General features: G+C 39.9%; 1 protein-coding gene across 2 annotated transcripts in view; it reads right to left on the bottom strand.

Moving 5' to 3' along the window:
• Window positions 1-26,216, bottom strand: part of FLT1 (fms related receptor tyrosine kinase 1) — a 103,364-nt gene that overhangs the window by 71,712 nt on the left and 5,436 nt on the right. Inside the window, exons 1-6 of one of the 2 annotated variants that reach the window (XM_052671412.1) lie at window positions 17,009-17,160; window positions 16,795-16,891; window positions 16,248-16,468; window positions 6,836-6,960; window positions 1,233-1,395; window positions 1,009-1,145 (exon numbers count right to left, since the gene is read on the bottom strand). In XM_052671412.1, coding sequence (XP_052527372.1) covers window positions 1,009-1,145; window positions 1,233-1,395; window positions 6,836-6,960; window positions 16,248-16,468; window positions 16,795-16,891; window positions 17,009-17,015 — 750 coding nt within the window. In that variant the 5' untranslated portion in view covers window positions 17,016-17,160. Of the gene's footprint in view, window positions 1-1,008; window positions 1,146-1,232; window positions 1,396-6,835; window positions 6,961-16,247; window positions 16,469-16,794; window positions 16,892-17,008; window positions 17,161-26,216 lie in introns of those variants that run through there. The other variant, XM_052671411.1, reaches the window with a different exon arrangement.

A 26,216-nucleotide genomic window follows, 5' to 3' on the forward strand; every position in this document is an offset into this window, starting at 1 on the left:
GCAACTCCCCCTCAGCCTTTGGCCTCAAAGTTTATTTAACCCAGGACATTGTTGTGGTCTTATAAACACCAAACACCCTTCAGTTACCGTCCAAATAAAACCCAAGCAGAGTTTCACAAGTGTGATGCTATGCTGAGACTTGGTAAGGCAGCAGTGAACAAATCCATATATTTGGAGCATTTCTTGTAGCTAAGTTCTTTATTTCTGTGGGGAAAAAATGCCAAGGAAAATGCCTACAACATGCAAGAAATTATTGCATTAATCTTCCCTGCATAATGTATTCATAATTTTAGCTTGCGATTAGGCACAATGAGTGACATAATAAATGATCTTGACTTGAATCATCAGCATAAATCAAACTGACATGAAAGGAATGGGAGTTGTAAACCTTAAACTAATGTCAAATTTCTTATCAGCTTTGCACAAACTCCTGGCAGTTATTCTATAAGTGACAAATATTTATGAGGATGCTCCCAACCTGATGGGAGGAGAAGTACATTCAAGATCATTCCTGTAGATGTCAAAACAAGTGGATTGTTCATGTGACACTTAACAAATGAGATTTTGGCTAGCTAAATCAAAATATCTTCTCTAAACATGCCTGAGTGGGGTGCCTGACTGTCTGCCAGTCTTTGAAATGAATGTGTTAAGAAAGACAGCCTCAACGAAAACTTTCAGTCACAAGAGAGAGCCCCTGCCTGGGACTGAGTGATAAATTTCTATCATTTCCTCAGGTCGAAAAGAAGCTTGCAGGGATGAAAGAATTCTAGCGCTCACCCGTGATTATGCAATATAGTAGAGTACATTGTGTAAACATGTTTACTTATTCAATTAACCACCAGAAAGAAAAGAGGGGAAAAAAAAAATCTCAAAAGCCATGTCAGCAAGGGTCATAGGGATGGAATGCGAAACATGGCAAGCATTTTGAGGCAGCATTCTTCCTTGGATGCAAGATGCAGGGTGATCTATGGGAACACCCCATTACTCCCTTTCAGCCCCAGCACTCACCTCCCCAGGATAAGTCCACGTCATTTGCACGCGGGTGTTCCAGGCTGCCTTGACTGTGCAGTTGATTGCCAGGCTGTCTCCCTTCAGCAGCTTGACAAGGCGTGGGGTGCTCAACTTAATGTCAAAAATTGTGTTGGCTGCACATCATGAAGAGAAGGAGAATTCAGAAACATCCCCAGGGCAGAACGCCTTCCAAAAGCGGGAGAGCGGGGAAAGCCACTTACTCTCTCGGTGCGTTAGGTACTTCGTGCTAAACTTGTGCCCACCGATGGTCGTCTCACAGCTCAGGAGCCCTATGAATCTGTAGGTTGCCTCAGGTATTCTGAAGCCTCTCATGTTGTCCCAGATTATCGTTTTGCCGTCAGGAATTAGGGTTTCTCTGGGAATCTAAAAGTGGCAAGCACACATCATAAAAACAACTTATCCTCATGCCACGCTCTAATCAAAACAAACTCCAAAAAAAGGAGTGGGAAGAAAAAATTAAAAAAATGTCAATCAACGTAGAAAGAATGACATTTAATTATGCAGATTTTTCAAGTCACATTTTCATCACAAAGTAGAGGAAAAAATGTGAGTGAAGAAAGTGAATGTTTTATTTGTTTCCAAGATTTCATTATTTATAACAGGATGTAATTTATGGCACAATAGATTGACACTATCATTAGCCTCACTGCTTGGGCTGCTATTCTGTTGGCTTCCAGTTGGCAGCAAAAGTGCTCCTCTTGGAGAACCTTTGCAATTAAGTGTCCTGGTGTTACCACAGAGACACAAATACACATTTTTTCAATGGCGGTGACAAACAGACTTAATTTGCTGTCATTTTGTGGCTTTAACAAATTCCCGGCAGGATTCAATCTGATCTGCCTCAGGTTTATGCTGTCTAAAGATCTAGATTGTTAAAAAAAAGAAAGGCATTAAAAAAACCCAATGTGTTCCAGAGCTGACACATCACAGAGCACACATCTCTCTAAGTCATTACATACAACATGAGCTCAAATTTCAAAGCCACAAAGCCTTCTCAGGTATGAAAACCACATTTCATACTCAATGAGGAAAGTCATACTGAGTACTGATTTTGAAAGGACACCTTGAAACACTAAATATTTCCAGAGGAAAAGTGTTCAGCACAAAAAATTGGCACTTCCAAGTCCCTCAGAAATTAAGGACCCAGCAAGCAATTAATGCAAAACCATCAGATGTTTTATAAACTTATGACCTGAAGTCTAATGCAGACTAAAATATGCCTGTGTGGGATCGAGTGTCGACTTTGTCAGCAGAACAGTTTTTCTTCAGCATTCTTTGATTTTTAAGCCCCATTTTAATAAGAAATAAAAAATTTTGGAAAGACAAAGGATGACATGAACACTGAGGCTCAGGCAACAACTCTTAATTTCACATCAATGTTTGTTTGCTGTTACACAGCCTTATTGATAGAATAAATGCCGCTACTTGGGTAACACAGGGATCATACATCAGTACAAAGCCTGGTTACAAATCTACTTTCATAACGTTTGCTTTTATGGTGAAAATAACTTTTATTTTTTATTCTTTTTTATTTTTAAGACAGCATATAGAACCATAGAATTGCTCAGGTTGGAAAAGACCTTAAAGATCATCAGGTCCAACTGCAACCTAACTATACTACCCTAACTCTGACAACCCTCTACTAAATCATGTTAGCACCACATCCCAACAGATTTTAAACACATAAATCACCTCCACCTGTTTTTTATTAAAATCAGAACCCAGTAAATTAAAGAAATAATCAGATTATCACAACTTGTAGCAGAGTTTTAATGAAATAGTGTCCTAAGCAAAGAGCATATCTATTCACTTCCATTCCTGGGTCAGCTTGTAGACCAACAATCTCTCTCTCTCTGATCCCAGTCTCATGACATCCCTCTCTTCACCTTCTTCCCCTTAATGTGAGCAGAGGTCTTGCATGCTGGCCAGCCCTCTCTTCTCCAGCCACAGCCAGCATGGATGGCTGCCAGCTACCTGGTGCCATCCTTCATGGCAGAGCATCCCACAAACATGGCATCCTCTGTGCTGCCCACACAGTGTGCACCGCAAACTGCCCTTGGGCTCACCTCAACTTGTCTCAAGACATTTCCTCCAACAGAAACACACAATGAATCAAAGGAACAATAATTACAGGGAGCATAAAAGTGCTGAGGTAGAATTCTTTATCTTTACAACAGCTGATAAGATACTATAATAAGCACGCAAATCACAGGGGAAGTGTATGTTACACACACATAACTAAAGCCATTACATTATAGCCTGTTGGCTACCATTCAACCATATCTTGGACTCTAAGAATTCTTTTGCCATTCCTGTCTCAAAAGCAAATATCCAAGCTTTGGTTTAACTAGCTCATAATCATGCCTTCAAGAGCTAGATTTATGCTTCTCTGCTTCAGTGGAAGAGAAACAGTTTGAGCATATTCTTCTATATGTTTTCATATATGTCAAGAAGATAGAGCCAAGACAGAGCCTCAGAATCTCTCCAGATTGATGTTTCTTGGTAAATGTGTTAACTCTATATTAATTATTTACTTGATACTTCTCTTTCTTACCCATCTACCCTTTGCCATCCTATAGGTTCAAGTGATTGTTTCCCACTCCCATGGAAACGCAAAGCTTGATTCTACCCTAAGCAGAAACACCAGCATCTGGGCAACCAGCCAGAGATATGGCATTGTGGTTACGTGGTATTGTGATAGAATGGGACAGAGGATCCTAGGACCACAGAGTAACTGAGGTTGGAAGGGACTCTGGGGATCCCTGCCACACCCTGCCAAAGCAGGGTCCAGCAGCTCACGGCCATGCCACAGAGCTTGGCCACCACCATCCAGGAGGTCCATGGAGCAACACTGTGCTGGAACAGCACGATCTCCACTGAAGCAGCAGAAGAAAAAGCCATGTGAAATAACAGGTTACAAATGGAAACCAGCAGATAGACAAAGACATTCAAAGAAGCCATTTGTTGTGATGGCTGCAGTAAAGATGGACTATACTCTCTACATACTGAAGTGTATATACCACTGTGCTGTGGATCCCAGAGCAGTATTGGTCTTTTGCCTTTTTTATTTCAAACTAGACTTCAATGAATTTTGTCACAGGCTATGCCTCCTTCTTTGCTTGATACTAGTCACTGACTTTTTTTGTGTGTACGAAGTGGCATTAACACAGTACTATCACAAGGTTTTGCATATGCACATATGATCAAGAGTACGTAGTCAGTGTATGGTTACATGTCTGCAAAGGCAAAAAACATCTGAAAGTAAAGCAAAACGTGTACATTCGAGTGTTGAATGTTTGTCCTTTCTTTCATGTTCCCCCTTACACCACTTTGGGAAGGATGAGGTGGCATTATTAAGAATCAAACTGTCCAGATGTGTGGCTCTCAACATCTTCAGGTAATTATTCTTCTCTCTTCTTGTTCCTTTTATTTTACACCAAAACATATTTAGTTCTGTTCCTGCTAATGGTGTTGTTGAGTTTATGACAGAGAATCCAAAAGTGGAGTAAACAAAGGACCAAACTATCATACCAAAGGGAGTGCTTTGTCCATTTAGAAAGACAAGTTGAAATGAAGAAACAAAAGAAGTGCCTACGTTAGTTTCAAAAAGTTTCATCTTATTTTAGGAATTTTGAATGAGACTGTTAGAATCATACCAGTAGGAACAATTGTTTCAGATGCTGTGGATATCACTATTAAGCTTAAGGTCAAAACCATCAATTGATTTCACCGTTTCATCATACAGTGAGGTAGAGAAAAGGCTACCAGCTACTGCAGATATAGACTGTAATAGGATCTGAAGGCTGGTTCTGAAATAGGAATGAAAATCTCCATCTCTATTTCCTTCTTCGTTTTTAAGAATCCTACATTGCATACGATTCTCGTGCTATGCAATACAATTTGTATGAGTGTTCAGCCTGGAAGTTAGAATAATGCAATATCTCAAAAATGACGATCAATGTAACGATGCAGTTTTAGTAATAAAATCATTTGTAGTGTTGAAAATGGATAATATACCTTTCCCACATTGTCCACTACAACTATAAAGTAGCACTGCAAAGGAACAAGGTGCTGGAGGCAGTGTTCATGCAACTTTACTCATGAGTCCTTTCAAAAGAGAGAGATTACAAAAAATATTCCATATTTTGACTCCCTGGCAATATAAAATACAGAATTTAATGAAACTAATGCTGGGATTTTCTTTCTAGCTCCAGGGACTGCATTACGGGGACAATGGCTTCTTCCTTTAATGCTAAATGGAAAAAATAGATTGGCTTTTGCCAGCTCTCCAGAAGCAATATACTAGCAGATGGGAAATGCATTCAGCTCATCTCTTAATTGTAATGTGAGGAAAAATTTGCTGGAATCTTCACACATGAATGTCACAGATGATAAATAAAGTAAGATATGATGTAATGCATTGTAATTTACATAGTTCAGGAAATGCTGGGAACACATTTCTTTTTCCTGGAATGCAAAACATGTAAGCAACCGATCCTTTCTTTCAATACTTGGCTCCACCTCCTCTTTCTTCTTCCCAGAGTATTACATCTGGTTTTGATGTTGGAAAGATGCATCACCACAACCCCGATCTAAGGGCAAGCTGATAAAAGAGAGTAGATGTGCCTCAACCTCCTCCAAATATGGAGAACGATTTGCTTTTTACATTGTTTCATAAGACCAGAACACTGAGAGGAATTTTCTCAGCTACAAACTTAATATGCTGAGATTTCAGATGCAGCACCACAGTGCCCAGATAAGTCCTCACTTTACATCATGCATCCTACAGAAAGCCAAGTCCTGCTTACTTGAGATTCTATAGTCACAGAGTCTTCTGCATCATGGTACAGCTCTTGCAAGTGTGTGTGCATGTGTGCGAACATGTGCGCAGTCCCATTACTTGGAGCTACTTTCTTTTCTCTGCACTTAGGTTGCTTTCAGCAATCACATGCTATTCTATCACGAAATAAATAGCTACCTCATAAAAGTGCTGAACATTGGTTCTACTATGTATCTATGTATAGAACTCCATATATATATAAATATAAATAGTTTTTAGAAACATCACTGGCAGCTCCACATGATTTTTAAGCCAAACAAAAGAACTGAAAAAAGAAGCACCATTCTCTGTGCCAGTACTATGCACTTTACTACATGCATTCAGTCACCTAACTCCACATGTAGTTCTTAAGCTACTTAGGAAAGAAATACCTTCTCTAAAACACGAAAACTGCTCAGATTTTCTGTAACTGAACCCAGCATGTCAAATCCTGCACAAATTTCTCTACAAATAGAAGTTGTGTGCTGTTTGATAAGTGCATTTGGACAAAAAAAGAAGCAAAGTTGAAGGGGAAAGGAAAAGTTTGAAGAAATGTTCTATGCAGACTCAGCACATCTCCAGGCTGTTCCAGATGACAGGAGTAGAGGAAAGAGGAGGTAGGACAGGGGAAGAGGAGGGAAGAAATTTCTTCTTCTAAGAAGAAATTCCCTGCAGGGCTTGAGAAACCTTTCTGTTCAGAAGTTAAACTTCTTAGTAACAATGGACCTTCAATAAAAATGTACAAAACACTGAAGTTTAGAAAACTCTCACGCAGTGTAAGAGATCTGGCGAAGCACTTTTTTAAAATACGAGACCAATCTGCCTGAGTTGAAATGCTTCTAAACATGCTGGCACCCAGAAATCTATTTAAAAAACACTAAATAGTTGAAATAGCTCAAAATCTCCACAACAGTTCTAAACGACAACAAAATGCAGCATCCACATCAGCAAGAACACTGTCAGAGTATGCTTGGATTGCAGTACCTTTTTTAACGTGACAGCAATGTTTGGTGCTGTGACTCTGCAAGGAATGATCATTTCTTTTCCCACCGTCATGTGTATTATTTTAGGTATATCACTGTGCATCTCTACAAATGGATTGCTTGTATCTGCGGGAAAAGAAGAAGAAGAAAAGGTTAATATATGAAATCTTCAGAGAGTGCATGGAAATTGTAACAGCCTGGAAAGATCTGATCGATCCTATTTATAATGAAAAGTCCTCAAATTACTCTTCTGCTTACTATTATCTAATCAACTTCAGTAAAACATTACTGAATGTTTGAAAATACATTTATCTCTAAATGTCAACACCAGTACTTCAGTATCTCCTTTAAAATGCAGGGGAGTGTGCATACATTTTTTCTCATTATAGCATTGTATCTACTGCCGGAAAACGTCTTTCTTTCTTCAAGGTGTTTCTGGAGAAGCAGTTATGAGATATAAGCTGAAATTCACTTATCAGGAAACATTACGTAAGACATGTTCATGCTCTTAACAAAGAAAATCAATGGCAGAAAATAAAATCACAAAAAAACAACACACTGACTTTGCTATGAACACTGTTATTCAACCATATTTCCAGCTACACTCTCAGAATACGGGCTAGCAAGAGTTAACTGTTCTTCTCCTTCCCTCCATCACAATACCTATATATCTCTTTTGTGATAAGGAAAATGCCAGGAAAGCATTTATTTCATTCAACTCAATAACGAAAGCTTGGCAGAATAGTTTACCGTCCCTCGAACAACCTCTTTAACAAAGGGCATTGTCATAAATAGCTTGCACTGGGAACAAGGAACACTGCTGCTGCTATTGTTTGAGCCACTTAACAAAGAGGGGCTCAAGCCACCGGCTCTGGCTCCAAATCTTCTTTGCAGGTGTTGAGATGTGAAAGTTTGGTTTGACTCAAAGTGCAGAGAGACTACCTCCAAATTCATGTAAGTTTTGACTTTTAATTCTTGAAAAAGTGGAACACTTAGATCTTAGTTCCACGCTTATCTATGGCTCCAATGTTTTTTCAGGCAAATCCTATTATTTTCACTCAGTCAAAAGCCATACAAAATAACAATGGAAATCCTTCTTGGAAAAGAAATGAGTATGACCAGCAAGAATTGACCCTTTACAAAACCTTAAACAGTAATGCTACCAGAATTCTGCATATTGACCTGTGTTCACTCAAGTTGTTCTCTAAATGCATCGCCCTTTCTTCTCCTTCATAAGCACAATCTGCACTTCCCACTGTCATAATATTGTTCTGCCCTTAGGATCTTCTCTCTTATGATATGCAAAAATACTTTTCTTTGAAACATATAATAGGAAGAGAAGCAAATTCTACCCTAATATATATAAGGGAGAATCCTAAGGTCAAGTATCTTAAGTGTACCCCAGGATACTGAAGAAGTTTTCCCAAAGAGGTTCTGTGAATTTGTAACATACACTTTGTGAAATGAGGCTAGCACAATGCTTTATTTAACAATAGGTGTTAAACATTCGCTGAGATCGCAAAAGGAACTTATGAGTAACAGAGGATGCATATGTAATAAAGAGTACTCTAAGGATGTGTTAGGCTAATTTCCTTTGCAATACGATACAAGGAAAGACCAAGACTGAACCTGTTTGTAGCGTGGTGAAAAGAACTTTTTTTGTTTTTTTCATGGGTCACAGCCATGGAAGAGGTCACCTGTCCCTTAACATCAACAGAAAAATAGATTTACTGCTCCCCAAAGACTTGTTCATCTTTGTCATAAAATTAAGAGCTCCAGCCCCAAACCAGCAAGCTCTGCAAAGTACTTTCCTGTATGATAATCTCCAGATCATTCCAAGAGTGAGGAAGAGCTGCTCTGGAGATTAGCAGTGCTGTCTGCAGACATAGTGTCACCACTGACTGATGCCAACAGCGAGGCCATGGGGGCTGTGCAGTTTAGACCTCACAGGATTCCTGTCCACCCAAAGTCAGGGACAGGAAATGAGCATAAAACACCATGTTTAGGCCTTTTTTTTTCTCCTTTTCCAGTAGCAATGCACTTTCACGTTTGGAGAAGTCAATGAAGTGCTTTATAAAAGTCAACAAAATGCCATGGCTCCTCTAGGTAAGCTTCAAAACTTGGTGACAACCTTCCCCAGTAAGTTTCTGCAGTGGCATGCCAAGGCACAGAGACAGAAGGAGCCGACTCCATGCCCTATGATTCGCGTGCAGAGCTCCTATTGACATCACTGGGACTTCCGCCATGGGCCGGAGGGCAATTGATGGCCCCAAGTGCTCCAAATGCCTTCCTGCTTTTGATTAAAAGGAATACACATCATGTTTCCTAGCACAGTTTTGTTTTCATAATGAGTGTGGAGGCTTTTCCTGATTCCCTTTGATTTTATTCTCCTTCCATCTTAATGGCCATTAGGGGATACTCAGTACTTTAAGGCAAGGATATGCAGCAGGGTCTCCCAGCATGGTGCAGGCAGAGCTGAACCCACAGCACCAGAACAGAGTACATCAATGACATGGAGTTCCTTCTCTCACTTAAATAATAGCACATCTTGCTTCTTTTTTCTTCTTTCCCTTCCATCACAGCTTTAGCCATAGCCAGTGGCTGCTGCTACACTTCCTCCCAACTCTTTCCTGCAAGGAGGTAAATGCTCTATTTCCCCTTCCTTGGAAGTTGGCTGGGAACACATCTGGGATGACCCAAACTCCTGCCAGTGGTCTTCTGAGCCAGCTTCACATACTTTGAGGTTCTGAAAGTTCCAAACATAAAATAGTCTGCTCAGGGAAGCGGTGGAGTCACCGTCCCTGGAGGCGTTCAAGAAATTTGGAGATGTGGCACTGAAGGATGTGGTTTAGCTGGCATGCTGTTGATGGGTACGCAGTTGGATGACCTTGATGGTCTTTTCTAATTGCAGTGATTCTCTGAAAAGGAATATCGTGGATCAACCACTTTTAAAGACTACATCTGAGTTTCCACATTCAACTTCATTGGGATCTGGAATACAACTGAGTTGATCTTGATCTTTGAGGTTTTGTTCATTTGTTTAGCTTCAGAGTTGCTTACAAAGGTAGCAAGGTGAGGGATGGATAGACAAAATTTTTACGTATGCTCGATGTTGCTTTAAATGTCACTTCATAATATTTTTAACTGTGCCTGTAATTAATGACTGTGTAGTGGTTTGACTGTGTTCCTTACAATATCTCTCACTTAAAATCAACATGAAACCACAATGAACAGTCATGAAATCATGAAATCTGACGGTTGCTTGCTATATTGTTAAAGAATATAAATAGCAGCTTTTTACAGAGCTGGTTGGCAGCCAGGTACAAAGTTGATAAGAGGCTTAATACAAGCAATATTATGTCTGATATCACTAACCTGTCTAGGCTATTCATGGGGTTTGCACAAACAACCAAACTAGCCAACTCTGAAATGTCAGATTCAGAAAAGATGGTGAGGTTCTTTATTTCCACATGCTTCAGCTACTGTGCCCGTCTTTGTTTTGTTTTTAATAATCTGAGCTACGTAAGACAGAATGCTTACACATTTGCAAGAAAACTCTCTGCAGGAGTCTGAGCTCCTTGGAATCTATTAAGTTTGTCCTTCCAAAATACATACATAGACCTGGCTCATCATTAACGTTTTTTTTTCAGGCAATAGAACCAAGTCTCCTCACATTCACATAAAATCTTTTTCACTCATGCATATGCACAGAAGTATAAACACATGAACTTCACGAAAGTTAATCATCCAATTACCAAATTCTCCTTCCCTTTCTTGGGATTTACCTTGACTAGCTGTAGTTACTCTGACTGCATCAATAGAGTTGTTCAATGTAATGAACTTTTTCGGACTGGGAGTGGATCTCACCTCATTTACACATCTAAAACATAGACACCCCTTTCTGAGCTACACAGTCAAACCAATTATGATTCAGTTCTGGAATGGGAACTGACCTCACCTGACCTGTTCCAGACATCTGTTTGAGGCTGAAATTAATCATGCTCTAGGAAAGGCATCTACTTATCTACTTACAGATAGTTGACTATGATCCTTAAGAAAAAAAAAATCTCATTTTGTATGGGGATAAGCATGGGAAGCACAGTGCCTTTCTGTAATATGGCTTTTCCACTCTTGTCTTGCCTTAAACTGTAAAATGATACTCTTTCTAAAACTTGAAGAGGGATATTATGAGCTATGAATTAGTAAACATAGAAGTCAAGAAAAGAAATCAAAAGAAAAAAGAGGGGAATACTTCATATCTGAAGCACATTCAGATGCAAAGCATTGCTACCATAACTGCAGTGATCTCTAAGCATGGTTTGTTTTCCTTTGGGGCCAGTTACACTATGCTATCATCGACATAGGTCCATAACACGCTTAAAAAGTGGCAGTTCTTATGAAAAAGTACTCTCATCTACTTTAACCAGGAAATTCACACTGCAGTAATTACCATGTTCAGAAAGTTAACTCTAGAAAGGCCCTTGGTCATTAGATCATTTTTTCAGTTACGTCCCTCCCTCATGATGGATCATCTTGAAAATGGATTTCCATTTCAGTGGCAGCCATAAGCCCTGGTGAGGAAGCGAGAGCTCAGAGAGCTGAGTCCCATTTGTTGCTGCCAAAGCTCCTGAACCTCCTCTGCTCAACACAGTGAAGCACGATGTGAAATCCATGTAGACACAATGACATTATAGATGTATAGCAATTAGTGGTAATTTACATCAGGGAGCCTGAGAAAGCTTGGTTTTCTAACAGGAACGAACCTCATGAGTCACTAAAAATATGTCTATGTACTCAGTACAGATGTAGCACAGTTTAATCCCAACTAGTTTCCTTTTCATAACAGAGGTGCTATCACATCATTGACTCTGACAGCATAAGCCAGAAAGTACAGCTCATATGTTAGAACTGTGCCAAAAGTAAAGAAAGTAAAAGCACAAGTTTCAGCAACAGTAGGTTGTTTTATGGGTACATTACTTTTGAAGAAGGAAAAAGAAAAAGATGTTCTTCTTTACTGTTGACATTCAAGGTATTTTGTCTTGCTGCTGCTTCCATCTGAATTATTTTGACTTTGAAGCTTCTCATCTTAAAGACCCTTTTGGGGAACTAATTTGATGCCCCTCCAACTCCCCTGTTCGACTTTAAGGGTTTCAGGATTCAATCTACTCAAACTAAAGGTTAAATCCATACAGCTGGATCTAGCTAGCAGTCAACAACTGGCCCTCCCAGGGAGATAGGACATGGTTTGCCTGGATAGATGCAATTCTAGACTTTGAGAAGGCACTCAAAACCCCAGATATTTTGGTTCTCCAGAGTCTTATATTTTGAAGCAATTTGATACATTCAATAATTTTAAAGCCCTTCATTTTGGACTGTCCAAATTGAGACACATCTGAAGTCTATTATCCAAAATTAGTGGACATGTTTGATATTCCAGTTATCAGTAAGTACAAGCATAGCTCTCAGGACCTTTTGTTATCCAGCTCTGATTTGCCTCATTTGACTGAAATCCTTTCAAAGGAAGACATCGCACCTAAGATTCTCCTCAAGATTCTTCATCATGTCAGTGAGGAGAAACACCTATCAGAAAGTACTTTTTTTTTCTCTCTGTTAAGCACAGAAAGAAAATAGACAACTAACTTAGCACAAACGTGTGATTTTAAAACAGAATATTTTAATTGGTGCTCAACTGAAGTATCAGTAAATGTCTTTGCAAGGAAAAGTACGTGGCCAGAAACATGCACAGTGGGAGTGTGAGGAGAGAAAAAGAGAAGAACGGTGACTAAGTGATGGGCTAATATCTGAAGTCAAGTACGACTTCTCTTAAAAATTCTCTGATGCAGTAGAACTAAAACATTGATCTCATGTATTAATTGCTGAAAGCTAGCTTCATCACAGGAAGTAGCAATGATTAAACTTGAATCAAATTCAGTTCAAATTCCTGCAATTATCTAAACTTGCCATATTAATGTAATTGGACTTACTTGCTTTACTGTTACATCATGGGAACAGGTGATCAAAGGCAAAGGAAGAAGAAGATGAGAACAAAGAATAAAGAGGACTAGAAATTTTTGAAGAAGAAAGAAAATGAATGAGCTCCAACAATTGGAGAAGAGTGCCTTGGAACTATGGGAACGAAGGCAGACAGAAAAAAAAAGCCTTTAGAAACGTTGTTGGGGAAATCTGTGTAGGTTTCAAAATAGCCTGCTCCCAGTCTGGGGCTTTTAAACTGTCTTTTTTACATAATGATCTCTTTCCAAGTAGAAAACTAACCATGTCTTACTCCAATGTAAACAGTGAGAATTCATTACAAATCTTTCCATTTAATTTACAGATTGCAGTTGTGCAACAAAACAAAGATCAGAGCAGTTTTGGAACCAGCACAGTGGAGAAATTGGCACAGAGGCTTATGTTTCATTTTGGATTTTTCCCATGGCTCAGGGTAGAAGTCAGGATATCAACTTTCTTAGTGCAAAACCCAAGGCTCTTGAGAAGCTTCATTTCCCTTGCTTGATGCCTCAATCCCTGAGCTGTGTGTGGCCAAGGATTGCTGTGGCACTCACTCCACTGTGCAACTCAGTAGTGACCTCTCCAGCTAAAAGCAGGGTGGTGTCAGGACTGGCTCCTGAGCAAAACGTCACCAGCCTGCTGGTTCTTGAATACCCAAACACTGCATTTCATCACTTCAGAAATGTGTTAAGACATCCCAAGACGTGGGATTTGCAGTTTCTTTCTTATCACCTTGCATCTCGTTTTTGTCTGCAGAAGCTCGCCTTCTGCTGTAGCATATTCTCATCCCTGAACAAAAGGATTTACTGGATTTACTCTGTTTCTTTTTTTTTTTCTTCTTTTTTTTTTTTTTTCCTCTCCCCTTAATCCAGTTCATTTTCAGTATCATTCTAACTACGGAAATGAATAACGTTTTTAAAACAATCAGTGATGACTTCCTGTACAAACAATATCAGCTTTCCTGATTTGGACCCCGTGTTTGTAAATAGCAACTATTTGTTCTCATCTGCAGCATGCTAAAACATGGGAAACAGGCACCTTGGGGATCCACATGGAGCTAATATGGGAAATGGACTGACACAATGTCCTGCCACAGGAAACAATACAAACCTAGGAGGAACCTGACTTTTACAAATGTTTATTTCCTAAGTACCCAAAATCTTCTTTAAAATAAAACTAAACTCAATAAAGATAGTCTTAACGGAGCATTTTACCATCCTCTTTTCTCTGCCACTCAACCCAGGTAACTGAGTTTCATGTATGCTTACACTTATGTTAAGTGATGCCTTATTTTCTTCCCAATGCTAATGGAACGCTGATCATAAAGGGTTACTTTCGGTACTCAGAGTCTTGTTTCTTTTCAATTTGCTCAAAATTTCTCCCTGAAATTGTACCTTTTCTCTCCTTGGGGCAGAATGGGTCTTCCAACAGTCATTACATGAGCAGCTTCCTTTACCATCAGTAGATTACCAAACTCATACATATACTTTGTGAGACACAATGAACATTTATGTGTTAAGAAATTGTCTTTCAACCAAAAGTTTTGTCAAATTCCAAAAACTAACGTGCCAAAGAAGTCAAAGCTTGCTACAGGGTAGTCCCTTCTACACTTTACTGTTTTTGGTCAGGAAAGGAAGGACGAAAACATAGTCCAAAGTGATTTCAATGGCAATATCAGTGTTTAATAGCCACTCTTAAAAAAAAATCAATTAATTATGGCATTCAGGTTTTCTGCTTTATCTTTAACAGATTTTTGGAGGGAGCTCAGGGTTGTCCAAAAGCTATTTATTTAATGACTACTTGTCTAATGACATGCAAATAAGGCAGATTAACTGATTCACATATATCTAATTGAGGTTCTCTTTTGGTTGCAAGGAAGCCAATCACAGCTCAGAAAGCAGTGAAGAGTTAGTATGACCAATTGTGTCTTCAATTTGTAATAATTCAGAATCCAGAAAAATTAGCATGTCAAACAGAAAGGAGAACAAGAGAACATGAGGGAAACTCATATAATATAAATTGGGTTAGCAGAGAGGTTCTCAGTCCGGGTCACAAATGTCCTTGCTCTTCTCACATTGTAAATGGAGAGCACTGTGGGTAGATCTCAACTAAATATAAGGTCCAAGAGACAAGGTTCAAAGAGGTCCCATGGTGGGAAACTCAAAGAAATTATTCAAGAAAACTGTAAATTTCCCTAGGTGGAAGCAAATGTTGATTGCTAAAAAAGATAACCTTCTACTTTCACCATGCCTTTTTTGATGCATCTGTCGTTGGATATCCAATGAATTGCAGGTAAGTAGTTGGGTGAGGAAAATACTACAGTGTATTTCAGATGAAACAGATCTGGATGAACAGTATGGATTATTCAGTAAGTATCAGTAAGGCAACCCACAGTAGTGGGAAGAGCTATCTTATTTTCTGTCTCTGTAGCGAGCGGTCCATTTGGTTCTGATTTTCCATAGCATCAGTCCTGCTCTCTGTGTCACAGACTGAAAACAAAGGCTAATTCACTCTGATGTGAACTCATTAGAAGCAGCAGACACATCATTTGGAAAAGTTCCAGTAGCGCATTCTCTCTAACACAGGCTTCCAAAATCTGTGAATCCTGATACCCCATAGTAATCTGTTAACTTTTTGCTTAAAAATTTGAGAAAAACTAAAATATATTATACAGTGATAAAGCTAAAAGTTTCATAATTTCTTCTTGTACTGTTGTTCATTTTTAATTCAGATGTTTTGAGGAGTGTCTGATTAATATCCTGGAAGAAGACAGGATCAGAAAGCAATTTCTGTTATAGCCTGACTGACCTAATTCCAGCATTTCCCATATATTGCACAATACTTGTTTGCTGAACACAATTCTGTATTTATTTTGAATCCAATTATTCTAGATTTTTACAATTGGTGTAACATGAGTTGCGGAGCACTTTTCTGAATGTGACTTGCACGCAAATATTAATTTCCTGTAGCGTGAGAAAATTCACTGGTCTAGAAAAACAGCTTTAGCATCTTTCTGTCTAGCAATGCACAGTCTTAGGCAGGTTAAAGTGGAAATTGCACCAGATAAATGGTTTTCATCAGTCATCTTCTGATTAAGACATGATTTCACAAAATCACTCTAGTGCACTTTCACGTGGAGCTCGAGTTACTCCAGTGGTCCAGCTGGGTTTGGTATTTTCCTTTCTTCATTTTATCGTGAATAACAAAACACGCTTTCCAAAGCTCACAGTACATACACAAATCAGTAAATTATCATGACATCTGTGAAGCTGAAAATATAATTCAAAACTCTACTATTTAAACACAGTTGATGTGCATTTTTTATCCATTTTGCTGCACTGAAAAAAAAAAAACAACCAAAAAACTAAAAAACTAAGAAGCATTAAAAAAACCCATGATCTTACCATTGATAAATACGTAGACTATAGATTCCCTCTTCTTTTTCACTGGACTCGTCGGGTATCTGCAGCTATATCTTCCAGTGTCATTTGCTTGAGTTCTGCTCAAGGTCAGAGTGCTGCAGGACTGTGTTCCATTCCTTCCACAGGCATACTTAGTTACATTCAGCCTTTTGCTGTCCTTACTTAGAGTTTCAGGCAAAGACCATGAATGAAGCATTTCCCCCCTGCAAATACAGATAAGGAAGCAGAAACAATTATGTTGGGCTACAGTGATACAGCTCCAGTTCCCAAGCTTTCTGTTTTATTATATTAGGCTATTTCTGGGGTTCTCTTTTATCTTGTTTTCCAAAAACAACAAGGGAAACAACAAAGAACTACTAAACAATTGCCATTGAAGTTCACTCCCCACCTTTCCCCACACCATTAGGTTTTTTTTTTTTTTTCTTTTTTAAATTTCAGCTACAAAAAAAAAAAAAAAAAGGAAAAAAGAAGAAAGTATCAGGTAAATGGATTCTCAGCCAAATTATAAGAAGCCAGCTCAGCTGGTTACCTGCATGTGAGATTTAAAGGCTGGCCTGCTTGAACAATGTGCTGTCTGCCATTCACACTCAGCACAGGAACTTTTAATTTTGATCCTGAAGTCGATCCTAGAAAAACAAAGAAGAAAGGCATTAACAGTGACATACCATCCAGCTCCAAGCCCACTCACATTTAGGACGCTATGCTGGAAGGAGAAAGCAAAGCAAAGGCAGTGCCTCCTTTACCACACATACTCCTCTCCTCTGGGCAAAATCATGCTTCTCTGACTCAGAACTTGTATCCTTCTAAGAAAGAATCACTCAGGAAAGCAGGAAGACATGGAAGCAATGCAAGATTTGGTCAACAATTTTATTCTCAAGTTGCTCACTGAGTAAATCTTGAAGAAAGCTCAGGACCTTGTGTCTGCACAATGAACCAGGGAAGTGTGTCCTCCAGCACTGCTGGCTGTGTTTCCTTAGGAAATGCTGCAATGGCAGCCTCTTGAATAGTTGGCCACAACCAGACATTGACCTCTGAGATCCCGAACTCTCACTCAAACACCTCACTGCAAAGCTGAGAATGCTTTGGAAGGAGGCAAAGGGGATTTAGGACCTTCCCTTCCTGTCTCTGAAGGTCACAGTGCTGTTGCACTATAGTCCCTCACTAGCTGCAGGCTTCCTTAGGTAAAGTGGTGACAAAAGATAACTGCACAGCAGCATGGTAAATTTTAAGAAAAAGTACCAGACGTGCTGCTTGCTGAGAAAGCGAATGTGCCAACAAATCTCCCATCTTGGCCAGACCATTCCAGTGTGATGAGTGAAACCCTGCATACCTGAGTATCAGTATAGCATGGGGTGGCTTGGGATGCTTGAAAACATCAAGGCAGGTTTCTTGCAAGTTGTGTGTTGGCAACTTTTAGAAAGTCAAAGGGAAAGTATGGACAGAAGAACAGCGGACTGCAGGATCTTCTTGTGCATTAAGCCAACAAGTGGCAGAAAGGTGTAATGCTTTATCTTTGCACCATAATAAGCTATTGCCACAAAAGCTGTCATGGAAAGCAGAGAAAAATGAATGGCCAGGCAAAGAAGCAGTCCTTGATCCTACTGCCTCGCACTGGCAGCAAAGTCTTCCAGAATCAAGGAACATAAATATTTTGCAAGATTTAAAATCACTTCAAGTCTAAAACTGGACCTGACTGCAATTTGTGAAGATTTTAGTGTTGTGAGAGAAGATTAGAGAGTACTCCAACTCACTTCACTCCAAGAGAAAATATTTCATTTTCAACACGTGAAAGCAAAGAGGTTGTGTAAACAAGGGTACTGTGGATTTTCCTCTAGAACTCAGTCAAGTGTATCTTGAGTTTGGCTACTTCAAACCCTTCTAAGAGGTTTCTACCACAGCCAAATACCAACAGCTGTGTGTATCACACACAGTAGAAACAGGTGAGATCATGTGGCTGTTGTGAATGACCACTGGGAAGGCCAATCTTCCACCGACTGTAGAAGGAACTATAAGGCAACAATTCTAGCTGTGAGTTTGGCCACTAAATATTGAATAGACAAACTCTGTTCAGCTGGATGCTCCAAATTCAGCAACTTTTACTCGGCAGTTATGCATCTGAGGATGGGAACTCCTTCAGCCTAAGAAAGAGCTAGAAAGCAAGTCTCCACTTGTTGGAAGTGATGCTAAAGTACAAGGATTTTGTATAAAAGATAAGGAGGTGCTGCCTTCATTTGCTCTTGTTTAGTTTTTCCTGAAAGTGCCAGCTGTTTTCAACTGTCAGTAAGTATTTCTTACTGTAGTGACGTTCCTTCATATACTAACATCCATCCCTGTTCAGAAGAAAATGTAAAGCGTACACTAAGTTATAGCCCACTTGAATAGGCTTCAAGCAAGGGCATAACAAGTTTTCAGAACAAAGAGAAGTTTTCAGGACTTTACCACAAGCATTACCAGAAATTTGAATAGTGATAAGGTACAAAAACACAAATGTCCCCAAGATTAGTCTAAGAAAAATCAGACCTTGACCTACAAATGAATACATTCTTCCAGCTGTTAGCAGGAGAGAGAAAGGATGCAGAAAATCTTTGAAGAAGCAATTTATTATGTGGTATCTTGCAGGCGTACATTTTCCTCACCTACCATTTAAGGATCTCGACTCTGAAATTGTGGGTCTGCCAAATAGCACACTGTGCTTTTATGGGGTAGTCTCTTGTAGATGCATGCAACCTTTGAGTCTACTGATTTCCAGTTCTGAAATAACATCCCTGAAGCTAAGTGCCGAGAACCTGACTTGTACTTCCCTCATCATCTTATCAGAGGACGAGATGCTCCATGCTGGGTGCAGGGCTTTGCTCGGCACTGCAGGAAGCACCCTGCCAGCAGCAAAGGCAGCCAGCAGCAGCATGTTTGCGCCTGACCCATGCCAGGACCATGAGACCAGACCTGGGAATGGGGGCTCTGTTGTTTTCCAGGTCTGCCAAAGGTAAAGGGCAAGAAAGCATCATAAAGGTTACAAACTTTTATCTTGGTAGCTCTCTGTAGATATAAGAAAAGACGCCCACATACAAATCTCAGGATTTGTCTTAAATTAAGCATATGGAACATGACAGCTTGGTAGTGCAGGGCTTTAGAGTTATTAAAATCAAATGAAAAGAAAAAAATAATAATCTTTTCATCTTTACACTTCGGGAAAAAAAGAAAGCCAGATATGCCAGATACGTATTGAAGCTTTTGCCCTCTTACACATACTACATGTCTCTAGAAGGCACCACAGCATTTGCAAATATTACGGGTGTGATCTTAAGGAGTGCCTAGGTTTTCTCTATCTTTGCTCCCCTTGATATAAGCCAGAGTTTCACCATTGATTCCAATTACATTTCAGACACAACTACGATATTAAATCACATTAATATTCAAGACTTAGTATCAGTGAATTTGGCATCATAAATCAGATTTTTAATGTATTCATTAATTTAGCTTTCCACTAACAAAGAGCTGAAGAAAAAGATGATATTTCCAGCCAAGACAAGACAATACTTTTACCAACAGAAATGCTTAGTCTGAAGAAAAATAACTTAATTGGACATCCTACCTACTTATGGGTCATTAGCTTTGTTACATTTTTAAATGCTCCAAAACTGATGCAGAGTACAAATGCAATGGAGTTTGACATGTTTATTAGGAAAGAAAAGGAAAAGAGAATAGCAAGGAAATTCCCACTGTCAATATTTAGAACTGGATTATGCCTTCTTGGTACCTTCTCTGGGCATTTTACTTGACACCATCTTTTCTGAAGGGTCATGCCTCAACAGGACACATTCACTTATCATTATGCCTGTCACTAGGCGACCATCAGCAACCTACCCTCACACTGACCTACATTGGGGGGTGCAACTTCTTTCCAACTGACAACAAGAGAACTAATTAATCCTGATAACTGAGGAATCTCTCCTCATAAGGAGGAGAAAAGGGTCCTGCATATTTTATTTGGTTTGGAAGGCTTATTACAGATATATGTGAGAGTCAGTCAATATGATATTGCTTAATTAACAAGCAAACGCCAATTTAGACTGCAGAAATTAGTCTTTCTAAAGTTAATTATGGAAGGAGTTTTTTCTTAGTGAAAGCAGAGGGTGTAATCTATAATTTGCAAAGAAACAAAAGAATAAGCTTTATTCAACTATTTTCTGCCTTGCAAAAAAGCAGTGATCTTTCTGAATTAACAGAACTTTGAATTATTCGTTAACCAAAAACACAGACAAGTAATTAAACAAAAAGATAAAATAGCTGAACCTGCACATATTTTCCATGATGTGTGAGTTCAGTTCTACAGACATCCAAGTAGCCACACATACATGATCAACCTTCCACTGATTCTGGATAAATTTCAGTTTCTCCTAAAAGAACAGATTCACTGAACTCAAAATCAGGATCACGTACCAGATTATTGCCTCTGCTCTAATTTTTCCAGCTGTACTTTAAAATTTTCTTTTTATGAACTTTGAATTTCTGTTACCTTAGACTAAAGAAAGTAAATTCAAAGGATAACTATGCCTTAGTTCAAAGAAATAAACTACATTAGAAGTTATTAGAAGCTGGCCTGAGGTGAACAGGCTTGGTGGTCTTCAACATCCTTTTCATAATTTGAAGCTAAGTGATCTTCCAGCCACCACAATTATCCTGAACATGTTGCCTAATCTGTTTTCACCTGCACAATGAGAGGTTAAAGAGAATGTTCCGTTTATCTTTGCAGCTTCAGTGTATATAAAGAATCTGACCTCCTAGGTTTAAAGTGCCATCTGTGAGCAATAAAGTTATCCATCAAGAAGTAATTGCTTCAGTCATCATTGGATTTGCACGTGTGTTAAAGCTGGTTAAACGTAACCAATTCTTTGTGATTTTTACCACCAAATATCATCTCCTCATGATTCAAACACATTCTGCAAAAATGTATTTTGCATGAGACAGTTGTGAACTGGAAATGGAATGCACATGGTATCTTAATCGGGTCTTCACCTCTCCGTGCTCCTTAAGTTGCAGGTCATTCAGATCAAACGCAGCCTGAGACTTCACTCTTGCTTATGACCACTTCCTTGTGAGTCATCCCATTGAAGGGAATGGGGACACCCACACATGTGCAACTAGTAGGAAATTGTAGAATCTGGCCAGAATGCCTGGGAGCACTCAGAGGGCTGATCTTCAGTGTGTTTCCAGTGAAATAAGTTAATGACCTGCACCTTAGCCAGAACAAAGCCACAAGTGAATCTCATACAGGGTGCATGGCTTTACTTCAATTTGTAAAATCTGGGATAGTGGGAGCTTTCCTTATTTCAAAGTTCTCCTTCTAAGCTGCTGTATCACCATCTCTTCTAAAGGTACTTCAGAGGAGGGCAAATACAGCCTTTGGTTGTACACACAGTCACACAGTCTTACCTATCCATAAGAACTTTGTTTCTATCGTTATGCCAAATCACTCTATTTAAAACATATGAGAAGGAGAAAAAGGAACTTGTAAACTCCGAAGAGCTATTTTAAGCTGTGGTTAACATCCTATCATAACGAGAATGATTGACCAACAGTTCCCCACAGTTTAATCAACACTAAAATTCCCACCAGCTTCAATATTTGCATTTATAAGACAAAAAAAAAAAAAAGTTTCTAGGCTGAACTGTATCAAAAACTTACTTGGTGACTGGAAAAAAAAAGGACTATTTTTGTGCTCCAAACATGAAAGTCTGGCTTATTTTTCCACCAGACAAGAAGAGAAGGCATCACCCCATGTAATGAATCATCGAATGGCCTGGGTTGAAAAGGACCACAAAGATCATCCAGTTTCAACCTTGCTGCTATGTGCAGGGTCGCCACCCACCAGACCAGGCTGCCCAGAGCCACATCCAGCCTGGCCCTGAATGCCTCCAGGGATGGGGCATCCACAGCCTCCTCGGGCAACCTGTTCCACTGCGTCACCACCCTCTGTGTGAAAAACTTCCTCCTGCTACCTAACCTAAACCTCCCCCATCTCAGTTTAAACCATTCCCCCTTATCCTATCACTATCCACCATCGTAAATAGTTGTTAAGGAAGCCTTTCACTTTTGTGACTGCTGGTAGCAGCTGCTTGTGCCTCCCCATGGCAGCAACAGCCCCATGCCATGTGCGCTTCTGGGATCTCTGGAGTTTGGACACAGGCAGCACAGCCTTGTTTCTGAACCCAGAGGTGAAAAGAAGAGCATCCTCTCCATTGTCCATCCACAGGCACAGCCTCCAGAAAATGCCTACAAGCCATGAGCCACCAAGGCTCCAGCAGTACATCAGATCCACCTAGGCCTGTGCTCCAAAGGAAGCCTCACAGTCCTTCACACACCTGATTGCACACCATGCTTCTGAAGCAAATCCAATCTGAACACCTAAACTTGGCAGAAGAGGAACTAGGAGAATTTATTTGCCGTGGAGCATGCAGGGAGGCTTACAGTGTCAGCTGACTCTGATGGTCTTCCAGCTGATCAACCTCCTTATCCAAAGCACCAAATCATAACCCTTATTTTGCTCCAAGCAGAACTTTGCAGGTTCATCAAGGGCTGCAGGGAGTGGTGAGGGTTAACAGACATAGGCCCATGGGTCATGAGGTGGCTTTGTCCCTCTTTCCTGTTTGCTTGGTGCAAGGAGAGGCACTGTGCACACTGGCAAGCAGGAGCACACTGTGGGCAGGATAAGTGCTTCAAGATGTCTCACTCTGTGGATCTGTGCCTCTGCTGTGACTGATGTGCTCTTGTTTGCTTCCAAGATCAAGAAAATTGTCAGAAGCTATTCACCTACAAAACACACACTGATTCATGAAAATCATCTGTTCATTGATTTATCCCTTTCAGGCTCAGAAGAGACATTCCAATTATCAGGTCTGATGCTCTGCCCAGCACATGCCCCATGATTTCTAGATCTAATGCTTGAAGCAGATGAATCTCAAATGTAATTTAAGAATTTAAGGTGCCATTAGGATGCAACAGTCAGCCAATAAAATGGATAGGTTAATGGGTTTATATCTGTAGACTGGAGAGTCCTGTGCAGGCTAAAATGCCTTGACCCTGACTCCATATCCTGGAATTAAAGATGTCAGTAGGGCAAATGAACTCATTACTGCCTGAGATAGGTCTCCACTGACACAAAATGAAACCAGTGTGTCCATCTCCCCTCAGTTCTGGATCTCGGAGCAGGAGATAAGAGTTTATTTACCGTGTGTATGTACTTTCTGTGCATAGATGTGTAAACATGCTGATACGAGATTAGATGTTGCAGAAACAGGGCATGACACCAAGTGCCCAAAAATAGAGCAAGTACAATTCTGGTAGCACTTCATTAACACATCTGAGCAGGATGCACTGCTGGACCAATATGGCCAATAGCCATAAATGTAAACAAACATATTTCCCCAATATCCACCACGTATTTTACCAGTGTTTAGCTCCAGCTCAGTGATTTAAGATGCCCATGATAACGCCATTCTTTTTTAATTGTTCATTTAGATATTAAGAAAGGTTGCATTTGGAAATGTAACAAGCTAAAATCACACTTGGTTATTCAAAATAAATGTGACACCAGGTACAACCATTTGAAAATACCACCTGTCATACCCAGGCATCTGGAAAGCCACAAGGATGGCCAAGGCAAAGCAGTTCAATGCATTGTGTCCAGGCAATGTCTGCTCAAATGGCACTCAGACCACCATTTCATCAAACTTTGTTTCCTGTTCACCCTAACATGACTGTTAGGCCTGGACCTAACAAGGTCAGTTAAAAATTAATTTTGGTATTCAGCATTCAGGGAACCTGAGTGAAAAAAACAAAACCTTAGTTTCCTCTTCCATCTATCCAAAATTTATTGCATCTGGAAACTTAATATCTGAAATGAGAACCATTGTCACAATCTAGCATGACAACAGTGCTTGTTTCATTGGCTACATGATGAGAAAACCATAAACAAACAAGAAGCAAAATCAGCCATGGTAACAAACTTTTTCCCATTGAGTATACAGAATTGAAAATGGGAATCCAAATGTATAGCCTAATGCCTGAATTACAAACCATTAAAAACCATTACAAACACCTCCATTGTAAACACATGTCAGTCTTCTCATTAAATAACATGGTAGAAAAGTACTGATACAACATAAAGGCAAAGAAAGTACATTAAAAAAACACAATTCATTCTAAATTCCTATAATCAGGTATTTAGGGGAGTAAATTATTTTTTATTTTTCTTACCAAATTACATTTCTTTACCAACTTGATACTTAAGATTTGCTACAGATTTTCTGACAAGAGAAATTAAGTGATATACTAAGATTGGACTGGACTAGTGATTCAGATCGATGTTTCAGAAGGCAAATGGCCTAGTTGTCTATAATCTGCCAGCTCAGCCAGCAAAATGGCCCTATCAAATCCTCTGAGACCATATTGTTCATTAAGCTTTGCACACAGGAATAAATTCAGAACTAAGTTAAATAAAACTTAAGGCTGCCAGGTATTATTTCTGATGTTCTCTCATTACAGACGAACCAGCCCATAAATCTCCAAGGAAAAAAAAGAAGACAAAGTTGTAAGCCAGGTTTCAAACCATCCTGATGTAATCTATAAAACAGCTAGAAGCAGTGGAAATGAAAAAATAACTAGTGCAATGGATGCAACCGGAGAGGTGAGTAGAAAAAAAGGGTCCATACAGAAGATTTTTTTGCTCTAGGACCACCTCTACTCTGAAGTTTAATTTTGATTACAAATTAATGAAAAGTAATGCGAGAAGATCCAGAGTGAGCCTCCTCCTAAAGGTGATGTTATGGTCGGACTGCTCCCTCTGGCTGACAGTTCCTCTGGGCTCTGCACTGGGGCTCCCTCCATACTTCATCACAAAGTCAGCCCTCTGACCAAGGGCTGGTATGAAACAGGTCAGTGCTTCAGCTGGTTTTGATGGGCTTGTGGACAATAGATCAGACAAGGTGAGGACAGCACTAGCAGAACAAATCAGACCATGTTGGGCTTTTTTGGCAATTAAATTGCATATAAAATACAAAGTCTATGGTAGGTGCACATGCAGAAATCTGGCAAGCACATCTGTGACTTGATTAATGTCAGAAAATTATAATAATTAATGGTTAGGATGAATGTAAACTGTAGCACTGCCTGAAACAAAGGCAGGTGTTCACACCAAGCCCTACTAGCACAGCAAAAGAAGAAAGTCTTCTATACTGCACAACACAACGCAGTATAACCCCACTGTAGTACATCCATTCGCCATAAACAGACAACACCTGAATTTCAGCAGGCTAATTTTGGTTATCTCAACTCTCAGTCTCACACTCCCTTAGCAAATCATCGTGGATTGGAGATCATACTGAAATAAATAAATAAATAAATAAATAAATAAATGATTAACAAAATCCTCTCTGAAGAATTTGTCTGGGTAAATGCTTTTTGTGCAAGGTTTCTTGAGCCTTCCCTGAAGATTAAATGTCGGACACCATCGAAGACACAACATGGAGCTACTGGGAGCTGACCCAGGATGGCAGCTCTCACGCTTCTCTTACTGCTGGTCCACAGTGACCCCGAGGAGAGGTTTTTCCACGGAGGAAGGACAATGGGAACAAAAGGAAAAAAGTTCTGTGGCAGAGAAGATCCCACAGGAAGGACGCCGGGGCGAGCTGTGTGAAGTTGTGGAATGCCTCTCACGAAGCGCCCTCATGCTCCTCCCTCACCGCTCCCCACGCACTGAGCAGGGGGTCCCGTTCCCAGAGCTTCCCGAGGGAGCTTCCCAGGAGGAGGACATCTGCTCAGGGTCCCCACTCTCCAAGGGCCACTGTGCCCACTCACCTCCGCTTCCGGGCGTGGAGCAGAAATAGTATCAACCTATTGCCCTAGTGTCTCCAAACCACTGAAATCCTGGAAACTGTTCCTTCCTGAGCACCT

The sequence above is a fragment of the Tympanuchus pallidicinctus genome, unplaced genomic scaffold (assembly GCF_026119805.1).
Source record: "Tympanuchus pallidicinctus isolate F22 unplaced genomic scaffold, pur_lepc_1.0 scaffold11, whole genome shotgun sequence".
Classification (NCBI taxonomy): Eukaryota; Metazoa; Chordata; class Aves; order Galliformes; family Phasianidae; genus Tympanuchus; species Tympanuchus pallidicinctus.